The sequence below is a fragment of the Euleptes europaea genome, chromosome 8, assembly GCF_029931775.1.
Source record: "Euleptes europaea isolate rEulEur1 chromosome 8, rEulEur1.hap1, whole genome shotgun sequence".
Classification (NCBI taxonomy): Eukaryota; Metazoa; Chordata; class Lepidosauria; order Squamata; family Sphaerodactylidae; genus Euleptes; species Euleptes europaea.
In genome coordinates, this window is record NC_079319.1 from 38,926,842 (window position 1) to 38,947,677 (window position 20,836).

At 42.9% G+C, this 20,836-nt stretch overlaps 1 protein-coding gene across 1 annotated transcript in view; it reads right to left on the bottom strand.

The window, feature by feature from the left end:
• Window positions 1-4,188: 4,188 nt before the first annotated feature.
• Window positions 4,189-20,836, bottom strand: part of TRIM55 (tripartite motif containing 55) — a 36,457-nt gene continuing 19,809 nt past the window's right edge. The window contains exon 10 of the mRNA XM_056854130.1: window positions 4,189-4,455. Coding sequence (XP_056710108.1) covers window positions 4,336-4,455 — 120 coding nt within the window. The 3' untranslated portion in view covers window positions 4,189-4,335. The remainder of the gene's footprint in view (window positions 4,456-20,836) is intronic.

Consider the following 20,836-nt stretch of genomic DNA (forward strand, 5'->3'; position numbering starts at 1 on the left):
GTCAAGACGGATGGCGTGTGGGGGTGGGGGTGGGGGTGGGGGGGCTCCCGCGGTCCGGCCGCTGGAAGGAGGCGAAGGAGGGAGGCTGGTGCTGCGGGGTGGCGCGCCGGGGAGGGTCGGGGGTCGGTCGGGGGTCTCTCTCTGTGTCCGCCCCTTGGGAACCTTCTCTTCTGCCTTCTTTCTTCTTTGTAAACATTTCCACCAATAAAACATCTTGTCAGCGCCCGGTCAGTTGGGTCGTGTAAGAGAATGTGTAATATTTATATTTTTAATAAAAGCTGCAACGGAACGATGGCTGCTTACCCTTTCCTTGCCTGCGGGTTGTCTGGAGATGCCGAAGGGGCTGGCGGGGCGTCCGGGGCGGGGGGATGGGGACCACCGACTGGAGGGGGCGGGGAGGTAGGGGACGGCCCGGGCCGCCACTGGGCATCCAGCCTGCGCGCAAAAGATGGTTCTGACCAGGGATCTGGGGGCACGGCGGGGCCAGGGGCACACCGTCCTCAACCCCCAGTGATTAGGAAACCGACTCCAGGTCCCATTTGCAAGACCTGAGCACGGCTGTCAAAGATAGGACGTTTTGGAGGACTTTGATTCATAGGGCCGCCATGAGTCGGAAGCGACTTGACGGCACAACACACACACACACACAACTCCAGGTCTTAAACTGAACGCTGGAACTCAGACGTGGGGCGGGTAAAGTTACGATGGTGCCTCTGGCCGTGTGCAGAGAGCATTTCGCCACCGCGGAGGAACTGGTTTAGCACACCTGGCGGCTGAACTGCCAGATGTGGGGTGTGTGTGTCCTCTAGGCACCCTGGAGGAAGGGCGTGGGGGGTATTTTTCGCCGTGGCTGCAGCAGGGGTAGATTGAAAGAGGGCTGCTTCGAAACGTTCATCTGCGGCAGCCAGTCTCCCAAGGACCCGTCAGAAGCGCCAGGATGAACCGGACTAGCCCCGGGTGGTCCCAGGAGAACGAGCAGCTTCTCCCCTTTCCCCGCTGGGGTTTCTTTCCATTCCAGGAACCAGGGGCCTCGAAGCAGCTTAATTTACAGCTACCCTCCAACTTTTTTTTTTTAACCCAGTTTTGAAAATAACTTTCCACCTTTCTTTTGTGCCTTCAGAACCGAAATTTGGGTTCTTCACTGAAATCGTACTTAGGAAATGTGTGTGTGTGTGTGTGTGTGTGTGTGTGTGTGTGTGTGTGTGTGAGAGAGAGAGAGAGAGAGAGAGAGAGAGAGAGAGAGAGAGAGAGAGAGAGAGAGAGAGAGAGAGACCTTATTTTTAAAGAAGAGCTTTTAAAAAAGAGCTCGGCCCCACTAAGGATACTGCGGGGGGTGGGGGGGAGGAGAGCGTCCCTTTCCCTACAAGTCGCCCAGTAAAGCTCTGTGGGGCAAGACGTGGGTAAAACGAACCCAAACATTTCCCCAAAGCCTCATCTATTCAAGCCCCCCTTTCCTATTGTGTGGATGTGATCGTGATGAACAACATTCAACGAGAATCCGTTCATCTTTTCCAGGGCGTGTTTCTGTTGAACCCCTGCTGGAGACTAAAATCCGGGGGCGGGCGGGGGGTGATTTCGGGTCCACCGAGAATGCCCCCCCTCCCGCCCTGCTCCTTCACCAGCTGTGGTGGTCTCTCCGGGACGAGCAACGTCGCCTCTTCCCCCTTTCCAAATGGCAGCTCCGGAGCCCAGGTGGCCAACCCATGTGGGTGGGTGGGGGTCCTGTGTGAAGAAGGCAGGAGGAGGGGACTGGATCCAGGGGGCCGAGATCTGGGAGCTTCGACAGACCCGGCGCAAGGTTAAGGCAGAAGGAGTCAGTGCTCCGTGCCAGCCCGAGGCTTTTACCCCCTCTCCCTCGCCCCCCCCCCCCAGCATCCGGGAGCAGTGCAGGGAGAACAGTTTCCCAGGGAAAGCAGTAAACCGGCCAGGGTGTCCATCCCCATCACTTCTGGTGGCTGCCCTGCATGGACCCACCTGGCCACTGGTTACTGGAGGCAAACGTTCAGCTTTTGCTTGGTCAGGTCGGTGAGCAAAGAGCTCCCCTGTCTAGGGCTCCTGAGGAAGAGAGCTTTAAAAACGTGGGCTGAGACGGTCTGAAGCAGAAAGACGCCTAAGGCCATTTATGCAGGAGAAGTTTTGCCTTGGATTTGCTGCTCTCCAGATGCACATTTCTCCCATCCGAATTCTCAAAACTCTGTATGGGGACTTACCTTTGAGTTTTTTTAGTATTTGGATGGGGGAAATGTGCATCTGGAGAGCAGCAAACCTAAGGCAAAACTCCAGTGCATAAATGGCCTTATTTTCCTCATAAAAGCTGTATATTTATTTGGGGACCCAAAGCAGCTTACAACTTCATTCTCTCCTCCTCCATTTGATCCTCACAACAACAACCCTGTGAGGTAGGTCAGGCTGAGAAAGGGTGACCTAGTCAAGGTCACCCAGTGAGCTTCCATGGCAGAGTGGTGGTTTGAACCCAGGTCTCGCAGATCCTGCACTAATAGGGTAACCACTACCCCCACCCCACCTCTGCTTTTGGTTATATGTATAGAAGAGGGGATTTCTACAGGTTCAGCTTTCCTCTTCCCTGCATGGCCAGCTGTACCTGCCAGATACCAGCTTTGATGTAACAATTTAATTTCCGTGTCCGGTCCTCCTTTACAGCTGACCCCCAACTACATAAACGATAACAATGAAGTGTTTTTGATGGTGTCAAGAGAACTCAGCCTCAACTTTCATTCTCTTTGTACTAGCTTAATAATAAAGTGTCATCAAGTCACAGTGGACTTATGATGACCCCACAGGGTTTTCAAGGCAAGAGACTAACAGAAGTGGTTTACGATCACCTTTCTCTGCATAGCGACTCTGGTATTCCTTGGTGGTCTCCCATTCAAGGGCCACCCCTGCTTAGTTTCTGAGCTCTGACAAGCTCAGGCTGGTCTAGGCTACTCGGGCTGCTAAAAATGGATTAAATCTGTCCACAGTCCCAAGCATAATCTTTTCATTGTGCTCACAGAGAACTACTGTGCAGTTTCTAATTGTCTATAAAAATCCCAACACACAGCACTAAATAAGCAAGCATCCTCTTCACCTTATTTGTCTGCAGTTAATATTGGTGGTGGTGTGGCAGAAGCAGGGGAATATTAAAAGGAGTAGCCAAATCATTAGGACAATTGCTGCCCTTGATGAACTGCTCACACAGTATTCAGTTCTGCAATAAATTCTTAAAAGGCCAGCACAAAAGTTCTGAAACTATGGGACACCCTTGCCTAGAGAGGACACAGCACATTAGACAGGGGAGAGGAAGGGTGCTATAAATCTGGGCGCTCTCTGTGGCACTGCTGGGAGCCATCTGGCTGTTCCTCCTGCATTCTCTGTTTTGCTTCCCTTCAAATTCCCCCCCCCCCCCCGCGCCAAAAAAACACAACCCTGGTCCTCGTAGACTCAGGACAGGATGAAAGGCTAGAAGACCCTGAGCTGGAACCTGGCGATGCACAACTAAAGAAAGGAACCGTTCAGTTCCTGCCCTTTGAAATGGCGGCAGCCCCTACAGGAGAATGGGTTGCCTTTTACCCCCTTCTCATCCTGCTCTAGCCTTCCCAGCAACTGCACAGAACTGATTCACACACCTGCCTAGGCAGACCGACACTGTCCCTTCCCCACCCGCCAGATCTTACAAGAGAGTCCACCAAGCATGGTCAGGTGATGAGAGCTGTTGAACAACGAGAAGTCTAAATATTTATTAACAATAATGCCATTAGTGAGGAAGCATCTAACAATGTTGCTTAAGCACTCACATGAGAATATAAGAATTCCCAAGACATTTGTGAACATGTGTAATGTGTGTTTAACACTTGCAATAACAACAGAGTGTTTATTTTCAACACCTTGCTTTCTGAAATTTATTTTCTTCAAGCATACTCAGGATCCATTCATGTGAGAACTGCCGCTATCATGGGATAGCTCGGTTGCATCCCAGACTGACTATTATCCATAAAGCTTTGTTACATGAACTCAGCATCCATTTGTGAATCGGACCTTTTCAAGTCATAAAAGTTATTTGATATCTGCCGTTACCTCAAAAGACTTGACCCTCAACTGCTTAATTCTTAGCTGTCAGTTCACATTCCCCCCTTCCCTTCTTGTGCCCTTCCCAAATCAGCTCCAAACATCTTAAAGAGTCAGATCCAGGGTGAGAGTTTTCAAACAAAGTTCTGTGGATAAAATCGGATCCTCCATCCCTTTTAAAATACTATTTCTTGTCACTTCCATCCAAGTCATTTGCTGCCTGTGAATTCCTTCAGAATGTATACCAGAAGTCAGCTGGATCGAGAGTTATCATTCATTCAATGAGTTCAACCAGGAGAAAGAGAAGACATGACGAGCAGGCTCTTCCGCTCTTTCATTGCTCCCAGGCGGTCTTTCTCCTTGTTCTTGCGAGGATGGGTCAGACCCAGCCTGTGGGGAAAAAATAGTTACAAAGGGGAACACTGAGAATTCTTTTTTAAGAGCTGGAGCTTTGTTTATTGACTATGCAGTTCCACAAAAAGCAATTCTTTAACAACTGAGAAATTTCCCTTTTCTAAATTTACCCTTGGGAAGGGAAGGCAGCATAGTATAGCCCAATCTCATCAGATGGGAGACCATCGAGGAAGACTATGCAGAGGAAAGCAATGGCCAACCACCTCTGCTTCTCACTTGCTTTGAAAGCCCCTTGCTGAGGTCAACATAAGTCAGTTGCAACTTTATGGCACTTATGTAAGAAAATCTCCCCCTGAGCAGGCCAAGTTCTTCATCGTCCTGATCCACTCCTATTAATTTCCATTAATTTCCAAGGGCAATGAGCATGCTCAGTCCTCATCAGGATAGTTTGGGGAGAGTTTTTTAAACTTTTACATTAACAAAACTATGTTTTCTGCACTTTTAAAGAGTTCCACCACCTCAAGTCCTTGTTTCACTGCCCAACTACTACCCACCTGCAAGTTACATTTTCCCAGGTACACTCTTAGTTGGGGTCACAAATGTGTTCTGGGCACTCTTTATTCCCAGACACGGGCCTCCAATTTGGATTGGGATCATGGTATATGGGGAGAGGGCACTTATATTTATTTAGAAAATTTATATGCTGCCTCTCCAAAGACCTGTTTGAGGCAGCTTACAACTAAAACAATAAAATAAAGCCATTAAAAACAGTGTTAGACCCCCTACCCATGCTGTTTCCCCATACTGAACAGTTGGAGGAGGAGGAGGAGAAGGAAGATGTGACAATGATAATGGTTATGACCACATTGAACAATCTGCATCATTCCCCTGTCTAAGCCCCACTGAGACACCACAACAGACACCCTGTGATGTAGGTGAGGCTGAGAGTGTGTGACTAGCCCAAGGTCACCCAGCTGACTTTGTGTGTAGGAGTGGGGAAACCAACCCGTTTCACCAGATTAGCATCTGCCGCTCATGTGGAGGAGTGGGGAATCAAACCCGGTTCTCCAGATCAGAGTCCACTGCTCCAAACCACTGCTCTTAACCACACCACCATGCTGGCTCTTTTTAACAACTAAGAAATTTCCCTTTAGTGTTTTTGCCAGTCACTTTAGATTTCATGAAGTCAGCCTGAAATCTTATATAGGTCAGTTGCTTTTGATGCTTTCTAAAATTATTAACACTTCCGTAAATTCCACCTTTACCCTGATCTGGCGTAATCCAGCCATTACATCCTTTTTTTCCCTTAACCCTGGAAAACTCAACAGAAGACTCTTCCCTATTTCCCCTGAATATATGATGCTTTTGTTATATAAAACAATACCTCCTCTTCACTTTACCAGGGAGAACCCATTTTATCTCAGTGGTACAGTTCAGGTGTAGAGCTACCTCAGGTTGATAACACCATCATAAAACATATGTACAGCTATCACAGGTGCTTAGGATGAACTGATGTATGGGATACAGAATGGTTTGGCACATTTCAAGCATATTTTGTGAACACACAAGCCTGAATTAGTGAGGAATGATGACCAGTTAGATATTAGTTGGCAGCTTCATGCTACTTAGACAATGTCATGCTGCTATGAGAAAAGTCCTGTTGCTCAACTAAAACGTAGTTTTCTTGCTTCAATTGTACCAGGGTTTTTGACATCTGAGAATGACAAATGCTACCAACCGACAGATGCTGCCAACTGTACAGGTGCAAAAGCAGCACACACGCTCTAACTTAGTTGATCTTAAGGACCCTGGAGGCATTCCTAATCTAAGAAAGTCAGAACACGATGAATGTGTGTCAGCAGGGGCTACCTGACCAGCTGCCACACTGCTGCAAAAATGCTACTGAAATGCTATTTCTTTTGAATTGTGAGCATATTGTCAAAACTATTTGTTGAAGTGTTCAGCTCAATGCAAAATCGGCATTTCAAATAAGGTTGGTTTGAGTGTCAATCACATTCTGTGTTCTGTTGGCAGCACCCTGGAGCATAGCTACTGCTTACCAGAGCTCAGCCCCAGAAGCTGTCAACCTTGGCATGTGTGAGCAGGACAAAAAAGGGTAGGTGTTTGTGTTTGGCTGTCTTGATTATTTTAAATGGGCCTCACTGGGTAACTAATGTCCAGTCAGGAACTTTATGAAAGAACACTAATATTCTTTGAGAGCTGGAAAACTCTCTGACTTGTGTTTGGCAAGTGATACTCTTTAGCTACTGGAAGGAAGGAAGGAAGGAAGGAAGGAAGGAAGGAAGGAAGGAAGGAAGGAAGGAAGGAAGGAAGGAAGGAGGAAGGAAGGAAGGAAGGAAGGAAGGAAGGAAGGAAGGAAGGAAGGAAGGAAGGAAGGAAGGAAGTCCAATGGATTTGGGCAAAGCCAAGACATCCTTATAGTGCAGTTCTTCTCTTAAGGAACATGATGCGGGATTAGCATTTGTGCTGGTAGTTTTAGGGTTTTTTTTTGGCTTTATGCTGTTTTTATTGTTTTAACAAAATTGATCTTGCAAGTCCGCCATGTCTCCTGTCCTCTCTGTCATCCAAAAGAAACCAAACCAGCGCAGCTGCTAGACCTTGCACTAGTCAGGGAAGTAAAAAGCCCTTACGTTTGATTGCATGCACAGCAGATGAAATGCACAACTAGTGAAGTGTTTGCATCCCACCAACCCATTTCAGTACTGGTTGTGGAATTCAAAGCAAGCCTCGATGTTACACTTGCCACTGACACGCAAATCTTCCTAGGCTCACTGGTGTTTTCCACATGGGGATAGGCTTACACAGTCTCCCCATTGCTGCTGTGGCTGCCAATACCGGGCAACAGCAACAGGCTTCCATATAGTGGTGCTTCCTTGTAGTTTCCTTGCTGCTGCAGCACCCCAACCCACCCTTATGGGTTTTCTTAGTTTTTAAAAAAATCAGCAATTAAATATTGTTACGACATAACAATCTGTGTACTGAAACCCCGGCTTTAATTTTTTAAAAGTCTCTGCCCCCTTTTATTACAGTGATATGCCTTTTCCTTTACATATCCGGAATAAAAGGCGTTAGAAATGTACTTTTGAAAACATGCAAAATCTGGGAATTCAGACAACCTGATATACATATTGTTATAACAACACAATAATATTTGACTTCTGGTTTAAAAACAAACAAACAAAAGGTCTCCCCAGTGGCATGGTGAGGAAATGGCCAATGCGGAGATGGCAGGGAAAATGGCTGCTGTGTGGGCAGGACTGAGAAAATCCAACGTTTCCCATCCACATGGCAGCCACCCAAGCCTTCCTGCACTCTTTCCAGGAATGTCACAGCAATACAGATTTCAGAAAGGACAGAGAAAGCCGGGGAAATCCTGGGAGGTGCTTGAACGCACCAGAATTCTGTGGAGAAGCAGGAACCCAGCCCCACTTCCCAACAGCACTGAACTTTCACCCTAAGAGTCAGACCACCCCATAGACTGCTGGAGGAATGGGGAAACTCGCTATACAATATTCCTGAACTCATGCTGTATATTCTACTATGATAAGATACGATAAAGTTTACTGTTTGCGGCCAAAAGCCATTAAAACCTAGTCATAAATAATAACATTAAAACAGTCTGACCAAAAAATACTAGTCATTAAATACGGCTTTAGCCCTTATTTTCTTGGCTGCTAAGGCAAACAGTGACACTCTCTAGGAGACATCTGTATCGGCATCTGAGAGGAGAAAGAACAGCGTCACAGGATCTGAAAAGAGATTTAGGTCACTTAGAAGCGCTGTGAGAAATTTAGTTTTGGGCTCTTACAAATAGAACAGAATAGAATATACTGCATTAGGTCCTCTGGAAATGCGGCTCCACAAATGCATAGATGAGAGGCCCACGGTGTTTGGGGTAACCAACTAGCAAAGCTGTTGGCATGGTTTGAAACCAGATTGAGGTGAAAGCTATTCTGAGATTGTGGAAGGGGATACTGACCAGATATGAAGCTCTGACACGATCCCTTATGTGTTCTATTAAACTATGCAGTCAGGAGAGATCACCAGGGAATGCCATACACTCCCCATCCTAGCTGCTATGTAGTTTGAGAGAAGGCAGCAAAGAGAACCACAGACTGGTGAATCTATCTGTAGAATAGACAGAATTTTGAGATGCTTATCTAATAATACATAGCAATAACAGAGATATTCTTTTTTAAGTACCCCAACCTTCTGCAGCCTTTACTAGGAGCCAGATTTATTTCATAGTATTGGCTACATCTCCCTTCCAATGCTTCTGTTCCAATCCCATTTGAGCTTCATATTGCTGCTTTTAATTGGAAGTAAATTCAATAACAGATTTCCTCTGTAATATGGCCTTTAGCACTGAGTATAAGACTACTCTGGGCGACTGTGCATGAGACGTAAACATTCACAGTGCAATAGTAAGCAGAGTTACACTGCTCTAAGCACATTGATTTAAATGGATTTAGAAGTGCGTAAATCTGTTTAGGATTGTTCTGTCCCTCAACAAAGTTCAAGGTAAATCCAGAAAAGTGGGCTTTTCAAGAGTTATATTTGGTCACGTCATGAGACGACAAGAGTCACTGGAAAAGACAGTAATGCTAGGAAAAGTTGAGAGCAGCAGGAAAAGAGGAAGACCCAAAAAGAGATGGATTGACTCAATAAAGGAAGCCACAGCCTTCAATTTGCAAGATCTGAGCAAGGCTGTCAAAGAGAGGACATTTTGGAGGACTTTCATTCATAGGGTTGCCATGAGTCGGAAGCGACTTGACGGCACTTAACACACACACACATTTATCTCTTGCTGCAATTCATTTTTTTAAAAACTGAAAGGCAAACAATTTTAAAAAATCACGTCGACAACTTGCTGTCTCCTAAGTCATTAGTGCTGCTCCCTGTTTCTATACTCTCAATCTTATCTGCATTTAACAAAGTAAAAAATCTTTCTTCTACACAAAGTTTGGTAACTTCTGTACTCAGTGGGCAAAATCCAGAAGCACATGTCTATTCTACACATACCACTCACACAAGCACAGGCTTTCTTAAAAGTTTTCTTCTCCAAGGTGTTAATTTTACACATGGGGGATTTTTTTTAACATGTTGATGCACTTTCAAAAATGCATTCTGTAGGGTACACTCAACTGCATGATTTTTACTGAATGTATATGTTAGCTCTTGTATAAGGGAAACTGAGTTTGCATGTATGGTATAAGAGATTTAAGCAACATGTCCTTGGATTTTATTGGGATTGTACGAATATAAGGGAAGAACTATTTTAGAATGTGAAGAAGCAAGCGTTTTTTGTAATTGGGTGAGCATGTTGTTCAGGAGAGCATTTTTATTCAGTAAAAGGGTCTACATCATAACAGACTGGTCCGGATAAAGGCATTGTGTTTCTCCTTATGTAATACCATGTTCTGCATTGTTTAACTTAATATTTAATACTTATGTTCTGACAAAGCTGTTTCAAATTTCTGTAATCCTAACCCTATTACATTGCTCATTAGATGTTTCGTTCTATTGATTGCAGTAATTTACATTGTATAATCTGCCTTGAGTTTCAGTGAGAAAAGCAGACTATAAACAAACAAAAAATGAATAAATAATTGTGGGCTAATGAGTTTTAGCCCTGACCTGGATGGCCCAGGCTAGCCTGATCTCGTCAGATCTCAGAAGCTAAGCAGGGTCAGCCTGGTTAGTATTTGGATGGGAGACCACCAAGGAATACCAGGGTTGCTGTGCAGAGGAAGGCACTGGCAAACCACCTCTGTTTCTTGCCATGAAAACCCCAAAAGGGGTCGCCGTAAGTCGGCTGCGACTTGACGGCACTTTACACACACACACAATGAGTTTTAACTCTTTTGTGCATGTGTTAACAAATAAGGAGAAAAATACAAGTCTAATTTTAATACCCTGAGAAAATAATATTTTGCCCAATTTCAAAACATTGACTTTCCCCTATCAAAAACCAATGCCAGATTTTCAAAAAATGGTGGTGTCAAACTCAATATATGCAAGAAAGGGGGGGGGAACCTACATTTTCGCCATAAAAGTTTGAGTCCCATCAAGTTTGACTGCCAGCATCCTTGATAAATTGAGAATGTGAAGTATGGGCTTAAAATTTAGAATCTGAAATAGTTCAAATCTAAGATGTACAATTTTGCATTCAAATCTTATGCATTAAATCTATGTCTGCTCTGTTATGAAATGTTTTACCTGACACTAATTTATCACTTAACACATAGGGTGATTTTAGGTGTTTTAAGTAGTTGGGTACTAATTAGTTGTCAGAAAATATGTAGAGGAAATAGAAATCTTAATTACAAGTTATTTTACAGTGATTTCAACTTTCTCTAAAGAGTTTCTGTTTACATCGTATAGAATATTATGCCTTCGGCAGAAATTCCTGCAGCTGTCAACTTTTATCATAACATTACAGCTACAAGCTCAAAGAATTCTTTTCTTGCGTCTATTTTTAATTCTCTGGGAGCTAACTTAAATTCTTTTTTTATAATGAAATAAATTGTTCAGCTACATAATGGTAGGCAAATAAAAATATGCACCACCAAACACCATCCATCATAAGATTAGTTGTTCAATTCTCAGCAAGGTGGTCGGTAGTGAACTTTTAGCATCCATGGGGACTGAATGTCTCACCAAAATAGATTTTCGTTCTATTACAATTAGAGCACTGTGGCAAAAGGATAATGTAAGGCTGTTTGTTTCACAACCTTAATGATTCCAAAAATAGTCCTCAGCAAATGAATTCAGTGTTCCTATCTCTGTGTTGCCTGGCGAAGTTCTCTCAAGGATATAATGTCAACCATACTTTAGGAATGTTAAACTAACAGGGAAACTTTTCTGGGTGAAGGGGACCCTTAAACAAGACCTTTTAAATATAATAGGAGAGTTCCTTTTGCTTCAGCTCAACACACTTCATTCCATTACATTCTGAATCCAGCTCCAGTGGCTCTACACAAAAATATCCATAAAAGTATGTAACATTTTCATCAGTGATCCTATGTGCAAGACACTTACACTGGTACAATTTGAAAGGCGTTCTGTCTCCCATAGGAATCTTGTCCTTTGTGCCTAGCATATTGGGGGGGGGGGAAGTTGGGCAGCATCAGAAGGGGCTTACAAGGGACCTCTTGAGCAGTCACCTTGAAATCATGTGCCACATTGAAGCTATTTGTCCAATGCTTTTCTAGTTGGACAGAAGGTGGTGCGAAGGTACTTGGCAGTATCTGACAATTGCCTGGTGTATTATCTGCTTTTTGATAGGGCACTAATATGCTATGGTTGCTAGGTAATTGCCAAATACTTCTTTAGCATCCTGAGCTTTGAAACATGCCCAGCAGTTGGGCTTTGATCTGGCTACAGCAAAGGGAAAAAAAGACACAAAAGGAACAAAACTTGATTCCCATTTGCTTGTGGCCTCTTGCAGGTTGGGGATGGTAAGAAGCTTCCATCAGAAGACTTTAGTAATAGACTGGTGACCCTCTAAAAATGATTGCGGTCAATTAACTTTTATTCTTCACACAACTAGAACGGATCTTTTAAAGGAAGCCCTAAATCCACCACTTCCTCTTTTGGAGGTTAAAATGTTAGACAGCAAGTCAGGTGCTGGTTTGTTCAATCAATCTGCCTTCTACTTTCCATTGTCCCACTGTTAACCAAACATATGGGAAGAGGTGGTGATCACCTTAGTATCAGAGATCTATCCCAAGAAGTCTGAAATACAGAGCAGAATTCGAACTAGAGAACCTTTTAAATGGACACTGAGGAGAGGTTGTTTTAAAAAATATAACATTGTAATAATCTAAATGCTAGCCTAATCTAAATAGTATTTCAAAGCACCGATCACTTGGAACACCGGGTTTAATTCCAGATTCACTCCGCTAATGGCAGTGCTTTCCTCTTGCTCTAGGAGCCTTCTCCTGAAAAAGGATGGTCTTCCACAGGCTGAAGATATTCTTACATCAGAGGAAAGCTCCTTGCACTGGAGGAAAGTACTACTGGAAGTGGTAATGGATCCTTGAGATCCAACCCTGAATCTTAAAGAAAGAGAGGGTGAGCCTGCTTTGTAATGAACCACTCAAGTTCCGTGTTGCCCACTGCTATAAACTGATGCCAAAAACTGATGCCTTAAAAGGAGGCATGTCTGAGCCACGTTTCTTGAGAAATAAATGCACTCATGAAACACATTCAGTTTAAGAGTAAGTATGTTGCTACATGATAGAACTGACCAAAGAAAACCAATGGCTCTTAGGAAAACTGCTTCAGTTGAGAGTTAGCCTCATGCTGAAGATCAAACAATGGATGTATTATGCTGAGATGTTAAAGACAGGGTTGACTACAAATGACTGCCCTTGACTTAGGAGAGAGAAGCCCTCTGTGTTACCCCAGCTGCTCTTGTTTAAAATGTATCTTGTATGGCTGTTTTCCTTGCAGTCACCCTGCCGACGACTTCGGGTCTTTGTGTTGATTATGTATGCCATTCCCAAACCTCAGAGGTCGCCTCTCCCCCACCCCCTTGCATTTCCCTGCACTTTGCCTGCATTTTCAAATTTAAGATTAAACAGGTCACTGAAAATGCAGGGAAGTGCAGGGGGAGAGCGAGGCGGCCTCTGATAGTCAGAAATCAACACAAACCAATACAAAAGCCCAAAGTCATCAGAGGGATGACAGCAAGTGTAACAGCCATGCATAAAAGACCTTAGTCTGCCCATCTCTGGTAAGGACACTTTTATGGTGTCACCTTCAACTCACTTTCACTCCAGCCTATGCTAGTATGAAGTTCTTTAGTAGGAGGTGAAGGATGGAACTAAAGGCTGTGTGGGTCAGCTACTGGCTCTGTTTGCAAAATCATGTTACTTATGTGGCTGCACATACTTATTGCAGTGGCATTAATTGGAGCTCCATGGGATGTTTTAAAGAAGAAGAAGAAAACACGTGGAGGGAAGGACAGTTGCTGTTTCTGCCCGTGAGCTTCAATCGTAAGGAGAAAAAACCCTGTGTGAGTCTGGGAGGCATGAAGTTCCCACTGGATGTCTGATGCAAAGTTTTTTGTGTCCTTACCCAACAAGCACAAGGACCATGTAAGGTGTAAAGGGGCCCTCTACAGATGTGGTAGGGGGTCACATGTATTTATTTCAGGGGCTCACATGTTTTTTTTTCACATGGCCTCCCATTCACATATGAAGCATAGGTGGGTCTAAAAGTCTGTCCCTCTCCCCCCATCTCTCAATGCATGCTGTTGCTGTGAGCATTTTGTTTTCCAGACCAATTTATTTCTGACAAGGGAGGAGGATGAAGAAAAAAATCTTAAATTAATTAAGAGGTGAAATAGGGTAGGGGACAGAGTTTAGCTTCCCTCACCAACATGGTCCACTTTCAGTATAAATAGTCTTCCACCCCCTGCTTGACTCATGAATGGAAGAACACATGGTAATCTATAATGTGGTAATCCCTCCATCATGTCTATTTTTGCCCCTTAATCTATTGGCACATCCTGTGTTCAGGTCAACCACATCAAATTGCCTTCCCCTTTAAAGATAATTCACAGTGGGTAGCCGTGTTAGTCTATCTGCAGTAGTAGAAAAGGGCAAGAGTCCAGTAGCACCTTAAAGACTAACAAAAATATTTTCTGGTAGGGTATGAGCTTTTGTGAGCCACAGCTCACTTCTTCAGATACATCTGAAGAAGTATCTGAAGAAGTGAGCTGTGGCTCACGAAAGCTCATACCCTACCAGAAAATATTTTTGTTAAGTCTTTAAGGTTCTACTGGACTCTTGCCCCTTTCCCCTTTAAAGACTGTGATCAAACAACTGCTTAACAGATTGTCCATGACTTTTGTGTGTGTGTGTTCAGCTGCTTTGTATTAACGCACCAGGTACTATCATTAAGAAGTTTGGAAAAATAAAGTGGGTATTAATGTGACAAAGCGAACTTCATACTGACTCACTCCCATTTGTTTAATACCTACTAAGAAATAGTGAGGAAACATCAAGTAGTCTTGTACGCTGTGCATTTCAAGAAGTAGACCTCAAACAGCTGTCAGAAGAAACTTCTCCTTGTGGAGAGAAGGGCAGAGATTCTAGCAGTGACGCAGAGCACTGTCTATGTATGCCACTTAGGAAGCAGACAGCACTTTAAAGTATAGATTGTTCTTTGAATGGACCTGATGAATGAGGCCCATTTCCATTTAAGATTATGACTCATGCCAGAGTTTGCGCCAGAGTTTCATTGGATCAGGTAACAAAGCCTGCATAATTTGTGGGGTTTAGATGCACGTAACACTTGATCATGAATGAATGACTTAGCTGAGCTATTGAAAATATGCTAGGATTGGCGCATAAGAACTGTGGACAGCCAGTGCACATGCTATGGAAGCCAGCTCAGGTCTGTAAGAGCTCCATAAATAGAGCATCTTGCTGAGACATCAACTCCATCAGCACATTCTAATTCCTCGAAGTTACTCAGTAACTGGAAAGTGTCCACAGTACGATGTCAACACAGTTTTTTACTCAAATCTTCTGCTCTCTTTTGGAGTGTTTCTTTTAAAACCTTGGTTATTGTGACTGAAGTGTATGCTTTCGACTCACTTTGGCCTTCAAACTAAATGCTGATATGTAGGAAACACAAAAAATATAATGTAGCTTAGCTTTCAGGCCCAGGACGGAAGACTGAATAATGAAGAGGAAGCAAAGCAATTATAGATTTAATAAAAATATACATAAATGCACCTGTCTTTGTTGATGATTGTTTTATAAGAGAATTCACATCCTCCCCTTGGAGACTGCCTGCACAAGCAATAGGTTGGATCCCACCAGTCCATTCCATTGCTGCCAGCACATTCCTTTACTACAAAGAATGTTCTACCAGTACAAGAGCCCTCCTTGTCAATGGGAGAGTCTTGCATCAAAGGAATGTGACAGTTGAACAGAATGGTAGGATCCAAACCAGTGGGCTTATTCTATTTAATACTGTTATATTCTCAAGAGAAACATTACCAATGGATACTGTTTTAATACTGTTATATTCTCAAGAGAAACATTACCAATGGTCCCTTGCTCATCCTTCCTAAGTACATTCTACATTTGGCAGATCCTTTTGCTCTTGAATAGTTGACAGCAGCCTTAAGAAGGCTTTAAGAAGAGCAGCTTGAATTCACCCATGAATTATGAGAATGACCTTGTATTTCCCTATGCAGATTAGGTGGTAACAGGATCTTTCTCTAGATAATATAATGGTACCACAAGCATGTATTAGACATTGCACAAGATACTAGGAAATGCTTTGGGACATGTGGGTAGGATAAGTATTGCTTCCCTCAAATTTTGCAACGAGCAGTATCCACATATCTGTCACAACAATGGTGGAAGAAGCATTGCATTATACCCAGATACAAAATATTGTAACTTATGTATATATAACAAATGGGAAGTAAATACTGTTTTTACTCAAAAACTCTGATTGTATGGAAAGGGGTGTGAGGTACTGGATCCCACAAGTAAAATGTCCAAGGGAAAATGCTGTTTTGAAAGAAGAAAGAAATAGACTCTCTTTCATATAAAAACCCCACACTTTCCCATTAATTCAGAGGATCACAAACTGTCTTAAGAAGGCAATTTAATAGAGATCAGAGTTCAAGTACTCTTCAGTTTTCAATGAAGCAAAATATACAGGCAGTCAGCCTTAATTTGAATAAAGGAAATCACTGTATCTGCCATTTATCTGAGATAAGTCTACTAAGAAGAGACTGACCTTACAAACCAGAAGATACTTTGTGACTCACCATATATAAACAGTAGGTGTGACGATTACATGCCTGGGAAGGAAGGACAGCTTGGACTAATGACAGTAACACCATTGCCTGGGAACCTGACAAAAATGCTTTGTCATTACAAAAGCTCCTCTTTGGTGCCGCTGAATCACATAAGTAACTTTGAAAGATTAGGAGCTAAATTAAAAAGAAGTCTTCAGGGGCAGGCCTTTGAATTTTAAATATGAGCTTCATTATGTGTAAACCACCACATGTAACTGGTCATTGTTAAATAGGAGAAGTAACTTCCAAAATGGTGAGCATGACTGGAGAAGAGATGGGCAGGGAGAGACTAATGTCCACAACCCTCATGTCCATTGCTAGCAATCTTAAGATAAAGGATAGGTCAAAGTAACCATCCAGCTAGGTCTCCTCCGGGCTGTAGGTACTGAACTAGCTTTGAATTTGCTGCAATTCAGGACACAATCCTTGGGATTAGTGTTCCAACCTCCCCAAGTAGGGTGGCAGGTCTCCAAGGAGACCTCTTGCCCTTCAGCCCCAATTGCTTGTAACTGCTCAGCAGAGTAGCAATGGGGAACTGGGGGGAGGATAGGTGTTGCAGCAATGGTATGATGTCACTTCTGGTCCAAACCTGGGATATCATCACCCCAGCACAACACTCTGGGAGTCCACCAACAGTATATGGTAAAACTATAAAGTTGGCGTGGAATCTAAGAGTTTCACACTGACACAATTACATCAGTTCCGTGTTTGCATTGGAAGTGATGTTGTGGTATTGCTTTTAAAAATATATATTTTCATTAATTTTTTAAACAGAAAACCACCACTCAAACAAACAACAATAACAACAAACCTTTTTGAAACAAACATAGAAACAATATGCTGTGACACCTATTTGCATGTCCCTGCCCCCTAAACCTCCCACTCATTGACCATGCTTGGCTGACAACCTACCACCAGGAGGTTAGAAGATCAGAATCCTACAAGCTAGTGAATGGTTCAGAATTCAGCTTATGCTGTGGAAGATTTCAAGAGTAGGTTGAGATAGAGTGGAGTGTGATTATGATGTGGAGTGGAGAAAGCATAGCTTCTATAGGTCAGAAATGCTTAGTCTAGCTATCTATCACATTTGTATTGTGGCTCAGTCTTGTGGCATACATAGTTCTCCTTTCCCCCATTTTATCGTTATGACAGCCCTGTAAGGTAGGTTAGGATGAGAAAATGGCTGTACCATGGCCACCCAGCACAGTTTTTAGCAGGGCGGAGATCCTGAGCCAGATTCTAGCCTGACACTCTAACCTCTGCACCACTTTGGCTCCCCACTATATGATTCTGCAAGGGGCTGTTTAACATCATATAATATTGATGTGATTTCAGTACATTTCTAACTCGATGAGCAAACCCATCTGACTCACAGACTATTCATGTGCAAAAAATAAAGTAAATGCCTAATTTTCTTATTCGAAGGAAAGCTGAAAGCCTAGAAACTCCATTTCAAATCTGAATCTTGAAACTTTCAGTAAAGCATTTACTGAAGGGGGCTTTAAATGATTCCAGAACTGAAATTTAGAATACCAACTTCAATAATATAAGCATGGTTTATCACTTGCAATGCAAATGCAGCTTGACATTAATTCACAGTCTGATGTTTCAGTCCCATCTCTTTAATGATCTCATTAGCTATTGTGCATTTAAAGTACTTTTACATAACTAGTGGTTGTCTGAGATTCAAATGTAATGTAGACTTCCTTGACATTTGATTCCTTTTACCTCTTGGGCAGACATATATTAAATTTCAGTTCCCAATCCTATACCTGGTAACTGTGGCAGTCATGTAGCAACTGTGGCTACTATAGTGGGAGAAAAATGGCCCTCTGGAAATTCCAGCAAAGGGGATATAGCTACAACTAGATAATATGGGGGAAATTGTGTGAACCTAGCAAGAGTAAGAGATGCAGTTCAGCTACTTTCCTTGCTGAGACTAACATCACCATAGTGAAGTGGTTAGTTAAGGAGACGCTATGAAAAGATATGATCCCAGCGCATGGTTGGATAACACAAGCTACAGCCACTTTGTGGTACCGGTTTGGTCATTGTCTGGATGGATGAAACCGAGGACCTCCAAGGAATTGTGGGAAGGATAAGTGATCCCCCTCTAGGATTCTGTATGCCATAAGCTCTCCAGGGTTTGATCAGGGCCATAGGCTTATTGTATATACAGTATACAAGTAGTTGTAATAGTTTTGTTCCTTTTGGTTAATTTCAAATCAAATCAAATCAGACCTTTATTGGCATAAAAGATATATAAATAAATACATAGATATTGAGGTTAAAAGAAGGTGATAAAATTTTGAACAGGTCTCTTCCTAAGATCATATACGGGGTTTAAAAATTTAAAATGTCCCAAAAAGCTAGCAACTCCTGCGGTAACCTGAGGATAGCTGTCACTTAAAAGAAATCTAACTAGCTCCTTATCAGTGCCGCCAGGGCAATCTTTCAAAAGGGGTTCAATGATCTGTTCCCGTATGGGTGAGCTATGCTCACAGTGTTGCAATACATGGGCCACAGATTCGACTTGTATTTTGGTTACCGTAATTTATGAAGTCATTTTTTGCATACTTGAAGAATCCACAGAAAACCTTACATTTTCTGGGGATGGCTTTGTTATGCTGCTTTTGCGAGTGGTACAAGGCACCTATACAGATACCATTGCATTTTAATGAATACCTACTTTTTGTTTACAAATAACGTAAGTGTAATGACTTCTAGTTTTAAAAGGCAAATTAGAATCAGGGGATTCACTTGTAGAAATACTGTCCATGTCCTCTACTGTTCATCTGCTAAAAGTGAAAATCTGAGAATGCAGGCGTCTAATAAACATCTCTTTGACTGCACATGGTATTGTAACTTCACAGACAGCTACACTAATTTATCTCTAGCAGTTATGCCCCATAGGATCCCACTGGTCTTAAGCAGACAAATCAAAGGATCCATCAGATATCGTAATGAATGTGTCATCATGATATGGTCCTCAATTTTTGTAATTTATTCTAATAAGTAACTTAAGTACACCTTTAAGGCAGTCAGCTATTTGGTTTCATAGAATCATAGAGTTGGAAGGAACCACCCGGGTCATCTAGTCCAATCCCCCGCACAATGAAGGAAATTCCAAACTACCTCCCCCCACACCCCCAGTGACTTCATGCCCAGAAGATGACCAAGATGCATTCCCTTTCATCATCTGCTTAAGGTTATAGAATCAGCATTGCTGACAGATGGCCATCTAACCTCTTCTTAAAAATCTCCAGGGAAGGAGAGCTTACCACTTCCCGAGGAAGCCTGTTCCACTGAGGAACCGCTCTAACTGTTAGAAAATTCTTCCTAATGTCTAGACAGAAACTCTTTTGATTCAATTTCAACCCGTTGGTCTGGTCCAACTTTCTGGGGCAACAGAAAACAACTTGGCACCCTCCTCTATGTGACAGCCCTTCAAGTACTTGAAGATGGTTATCATATCCCCTCTCAGTCTTCTCCTCTTCAGGCTAAACATACCCAACCTTTCCTCATACGACTTGGTCTCCATAGGACTTGGTCTCCAGACCCCTCACCATCTTTGTTGCACTCCTCTGGACATGTTCCAGCTTGTCTACATCTTTCTTAAATTGTGGTGCCCAAAACTGAACACAATACTCTAGGTGAGGTCTAACCAGAGCAGAGTAAAGTGATACCATCACTTTGCGTGATATGGACACTATACTTGTTGATACAGTCCAAGATCACATTTGCCTTTTTAGCTACAGCAGCACACTGCTGACTCATGTTCAGAGTTTGGTCTACTAAGACCCCAAGATTCTTTTCACACACACTACTGCTAACACAAGTCTCCCCCATCCTCATATGAGTCCTCAGGATAAATAAGTTATTAGGACATCAGGATAAATAAGTTATTAGGACATAAATCACAAAGGTAGATGGATACAGGGTTCAGATGCATGAAAAGTTGCATTTTGACAAAAGACCTATAGAATACAAACAAGCAGTAGAAACAGTCTGTGGTGACTAAAGAAGGGACATGTAACATTAGAAGGAGTGAAGCTTTGAGAGGGGGTATGTGAAATCCTTATTTAAAAAACCAATTAAACTATTTAGAGCCTAATTTCCCCCCACTAGGTACTCAGGCATCAAGCAAGTTACATAGAATTATTATATATGGTGAAAAACTTGAGTATTCAGTGAAGGAGGTAGCCTCCCCCCCCTGAAAAAACTACTGATTCTTGGCAGCTGATGGAGGCAGCGGTAGAATTGCTAAACTGAGCAGCAAGTATACCACAGAGATCCACTGGGCCTGACTATAACTTGATTTTATTTCTCTTCCTTTGTGAAACATAGGGGAAAGGGACATTAATCAGAACTGCAGCAACAACATTTATAGTAAAAACGGAGGATGTTGTCATTCAGCTGGTAATGGAGGCTTATTTGTCTAGAGGCTTATTTAAAGTTGGTTATTCTAATGTGACACAAAGACCCTCTTCTCAAAGGACTGTGTAACTTATGCCAACTTTAATGGCCTTCACTTTCTCGACTATGAAGTCTTGGAGAATTGAT